The sequence below is a fragment of the Olea europaea genome, unplaced genomic scaffold (genome assembly GCF_002742605.1).
Source record: "Olea europaea var. sylvestris unplaced genomic scaffold, O_europaea_v1 scaffold224, whole genome shotgun sequence".
Lineage (NCBI taxonomy): Eukaryota > Viridiplantae > Streptophyta > Magnoliopsida > Lamiales > Oleaceae > Olea > Olea europaea.
Genome location: NW_019240442.1, coordinates 161,534 through 166,025, shown reverse-complemented (window position 1 = coordinate 166,025; position 4,492 = coordinate 161,534). Strand labels below are relative to the sequence as shown.

At 36.9% G+C, this 4,492-nt stretch overlaps 1 protein-coding gene and 1 non-coding gene across 2 annotated transcripts; both read left to right on the top strand.

Annotated features, from left to right (window-relative positions):
- Nucleotides 1–6: 6 nt before the first annotated feature.
- Nucleotides 7–3,457, top strand: LOC111381010 (RING-H2 finger protein ATL47-like). Its single transcript, XM_023004700.1, has 3 exons — nucleotides 7–428; nucleotides 769–866; nucleotides 2,782–3,457. The coding sequence occupies exons 1-3, from the start codon at nucleotides 273–275 to the stop codon at nucleotides 3,122–3,124; spliced, it is 597 nt and encodes a 198-aa protein (XP_022860468.1). The 5' UTR covers nucleotides 7–272; the 3' UTR covers nucleotides 3,125–3,457.
- Nucleotides 3,458–4,184: 727 nt separating this feature from the next.
- TRNAR-UCG lies at nucleotides 4,185–4,258 on the top strand. The gene has a single exon. It is a non-coding gene; the product is annotated as a tRNA-Arg (tRNA).
- Nucleotides 4,259–4,492: the final 234 nt, after the last annotated feature.

The window sequence follows — 4,492 nt, the reverse complement described above, 5'->3', positions numbered from 1 at the left end:
CTAGATACAGAAATCAGAATCAAGAAAGGTTTTTTTAAGAGGGGACGTAGGAGATAGACTAGTAGTGATGATTAAACAAAGTGTCTTTGGTTTTTGATGTTGATGAATTGATTTTATGATGTGGGTTTTGTGTGAAATGGTTTAATTGTTATGAAGAGTGTAGGGTTCGACTTTTTCTGAGAATTTCTGGAGTGGGACACTGAAGAGTACATAAAAATACTGACTTGGGCTTTAATTTTAATTTAGTGGTACCATCTAGAAAGGAAAGAACGATGTCTTCACAGATAAATTTGGTGATGACAGTGATTGGATTTGCAATGAGTACCCTGTTCATAGTGTTTGTATGTACTAGACTCATATGGGCTCGAATTCAATTAAATGCTTCGAGGCGAGCTTTAACCACGGGTTCTAGATCTGATCTTAACATTGTAAGTTCTTGTTCCCACTATATGTTCATATTTCATTTCTGATTTAATAGCATACTTTGTAATTACATGGTTTCTGTGCATTTTTCCTTGTGCTGTAAAGGATTTATCATTCTGTATGTATGGTCATGCGTTTACTTTTTTCGTTTGTTTTTATCCATCTTTGTAAAAGGGTTGTTCACTCTTACAGGTTGCCAATTATAAAGGGTCTATCTTTAGAAACTTACATTTGCCAATTATAATGAGACTAACATTAGATCTTACATTTCTGGAGGTATTTATCACTGTGGATCACTTATTACTATTTTGAACTGAAGGCATGCTTAATTCATTTTGTCAACAGTTGGAGAGGGGTTTGAATGGCCTTGAGCCTCTTGTGGTGGCTAATTTTCCCATCAAGAAGTATAAAGATTTATGCTGGTCTTCAAAAGAAAATACTCAGTAAGTTCTCCTCTTGTTGATCTCTTATAGTTTGCTGAATATACTATGATGCTCTGCCAAGTGTGCTGTTAATTTTTTTTCTTCTTCTAATTTATTTAGAAGATTATTAATTTGATGAAGACATTACTTACTGCCCTTTTGAAAGTCTTACTTTATCCAGGATAGACACATGGTGATTCTTGCATGATTAATTGATTTGACTGTTTGCTCATCAGCTATTAGTAGCAAGTGACAGAAAAATCTTGTATTTTAGTTTTATTATCTTGGTTGAAGGAAATACTGCTAAGGTTGATCTATATGTAATTTTCTCCTAACATTATAGTTTAGTTTTAGAAAAATGTTTTGACTCTGATTTTTGTTTGAATTTCGACTCCATTCATCTTGGACTTTGTCGAATGGGTGTCAGCTATGGACTTGAGATTGTCCGTGCTCTGTACCATATCGTTAAGTGTGTCTCCAGAATTGTCTTAATGTGAATATGATGGTCCTGGGCTAGTCTATCTGCCTTCATCCTGAACCATGAGGAGGCCATTGATAAAACTAAGGTTCAATAATTGATGAACTAACCATTTCTTAGCCAACGATTGTCAGATAGTGGTACCATGCAAAAGATTTAAATGTTGCCCTTGAGTTTTTTGCAATAGATGAAGAAACTCTATTGGTTAAATTTGCATATTCTGAGGCCATTGAGTTTTTTTCCTTGCGTTCGTAATAGTTGGAAAACGGAATTTGTTGATGTCCACTATCCGAATTTCTTAATTAGTGTTTCTTGACAATTTCTCTGGAAGATACTGCAATGCATCTTGGTTACAATTTCAACCTTATTCTCAACGTGATTTAAGTTGAATATAATGATCATCATCCTAACTGTTAGTCTGTTTTAATGTTTTTCTAGGAAAATTTTTGTTGAATGCAGTTCTTGGAAATTTGCTCTTAATAATATAGGGAAGGATTTTTTGTTTCTCAGGCTAATGAGATATATTGATACTTGTAAAAGATGTGCTAAATAATAAAATCAAGTAGAAGGAAGCTACATTATTTTTCCAGTCCATGGGAGGATGAGTGACTGGGAGAAATTGCCGCATTATCCTTTTCTTGGACCATAATTGTACATGAAAAATCCTTGGAGGGCATTTGAACACTCTTTTTTCACCATCTTGTTCTGCTCCACTTTCCCCTTTACTCCTGGTCTTCACACACACGCCCCCCAAAAAAGAAACTCTATCTACTAAAATGGCAGACATAACACGTGGTTGCTACCATGATTTAAGCACTTATTGCTCTTATCTCTGTACTTATCCCAATTGCAGAAAACTTTGTACAACACCACAACTGAAAGAAACTCTACATACAATCACAATAAAGAAAACAGCAATTCCATATGTACAGAAGAGTGTGAAACATGCACCAGAAATCTCACATTGTGGGGCCCAAGTTGTAATAAAAAAAGTCAAAAAAATACCCACCCACCCCGGTGCTGTGTCTCTTCCATGGTGTTTCTGTGTGTACAGAGTACACACAGCACTGCTCGAAAGGAAAACTCCCATCACAACGCTGCAGTTTCCTTTCCCCAGCTCTATTATTGCACGAGCTTGAAAACTGCAAAATGTCAAGTTATCCCAGTAACTTATTCAGTCCATTTTGGTAATTTCTTGATTTGCTCAATATGAACTAAGAATTATATGCATACCTAACTAAAAACAAATCGTTTCCAGTTTTTCTCACTTCACTGACTTGAACGATGAGGAACTAAAACACGAGTTCTGTAAGAGGGGCACTTTATTCATTTTGAGTTAGTGGATAGTGGACCCTTTAGGATCTCGGGGGTGGATGTTTGATTTTATAACCAATGGAGGGTTGCATGCTCGCATTTTTACTTGCCATTTACCATTCTAACGTCGAAACATGTCCGCAGGTGTACTGTGTGCCTTGCTGAATACAATGAGGAAGATAAACTACGTATCCTTCCTAATTGCGGACATTCTTTTCATGCATCATGTATCGACATATGGTTGCACAAGCAATCCACATGTCCTGTATGTCGAATTTCACTGAACGAGCTTCCCGAGAGAAAGCGGTTTATGCAGCCAATGTTTAGTTCAGCCATCCGACCCCAGTACAGCATGCAATCTATCAACGTGCGTTATTGTCAGTGCTTATCAAATTGCCACAGACATTCACCGAGATCCCTTGACAACCAAATGTCGGGCCCTACCCAGGAACTTCAATGTCGATCTGAGGATGCAACGGCCTGTTGATTGATGGTAATATAAAACATTAAACGAGTAGAGAGCACATGTTTGCTGAATAGTACTGAAGGGAATGCTAGTAATGGATAAGTTCTTCAGCCACAGTATTTATGTTGTTGCTTTCAAGGGAATGCCCAGAAGTTGATGGCACTATCATTGAGATCAGGTCCTGGAAGCATCTATGCACTTGTAGCTTTATGTACATATAACAATCAGTGATTTGTTTTCCATATTTTACTCCTTCCTTGTAATCTATTTCTTGGTAGTTTTTTGGCTCTGTTCAGAAGATCTCTGTAATATAGATACCACCATCTGATGATGCTGATCCACCCCTTCTCTCTCTCTCTCTCTCTCTCTCTCACACACGTTAAAGTCAGTGAACTTTGTTTCGTCACAATTGTGTCAATTTATACCAATCGATTTTATCAAGTCATTCCGTCCAAGTCCATTAGTTTGTCAAACACAATAATGGCATGAAATAGATTGTTGATTTCAAAATAAATTGTTATGTTAATGAACTCGAACGGAGTGACATAATTGCAACAAAATTATAAATTGAGTTACTCAATTTTTTAACCCAAGTTATCCGCTTGAAATAGAGTACAATTTTGATTACCTCCAAAGAGTTCAGCTCACTTGAAATCGGGTACAGTTCACTTAAAAATCAGATAGTCATTAAGTAGTGGCAGATTTAGAGGGGAATTGGACTGGGCTTCAGCCTGGTCCTCCAAGCCCATTTCAAATGTTTTAAGGAAAAAATTTTACATATTAGCATGGCTTAATTTATTTATTTATTATTATTTTTTTTTAAAATTCAATCCTGAATTCAACCCTGATATTAAGTAAAGTATTCGTTGGATATATGTTTTGAACGTTGCCCTACTCCTTATATAGCCTTATAGTGAGTATTGATGTGTTTGTTCAGACAGTACAAGAAAGGAAATCTACGTATTGGTGTGCTGTCGCTCTCAGCCTCTCGACAGACCTGATCGTACCAATTAGATCGTCGATTCTTAAAACATATTGACGAATTAAATATCTAGATAATATAAACCTACTCACTTAAATGGACCGCATAGCGCAGTGGATTAGCGCGTTTGACTTCGGATCAAAAGGTCGTGGGTTCGACTCCCACTGTGGTCGCGTTCTTTTAACCTCCATTTTTTTTTTTTTTGGCATCTGTTTCCTTCCCCCAAGAAGAATCTAAGCCCATTGTAATAGATATGAGCTGAAATTGTATCTAATCACACACCAATTCATTTGTCCTAAAACAAATTCCACCTCAGAGTTTCTTCGATCTGATTCAAATGCCATTGACACAGATGTTCGGGTTCAAAACTTTCGTGCCATTGCCCAGACCCCTCTCTCCCGCCCTTC

What these genes read in the sequence shown, in the direction of transcription:
- LOC111381010 (XM_023004700.1), top strand. Translation starts at nt 273, where the DNA reads ATGTCTTCACAGATAAATTTGGTGATGACAGTGATTGGATTTGCAATG. An exon ending in CTAGATCTGATCTTAACATT is followed by an intron (nt 429 to 768) that starts GTAAGTTCTTGT and finishes TTTTGTCAACAG; the next exon opens with TTGGAGAGGGGTTTGAATGG. An exon ending in TCTTCAAAAGAAAATACTCA is followed by an intron (nt 867 to 2,781) that starts GTAAGTTCTCCT and finishes ACATGTCCGCAG; the next exon opens with GTGTACTGTGTGCCTTGCTG.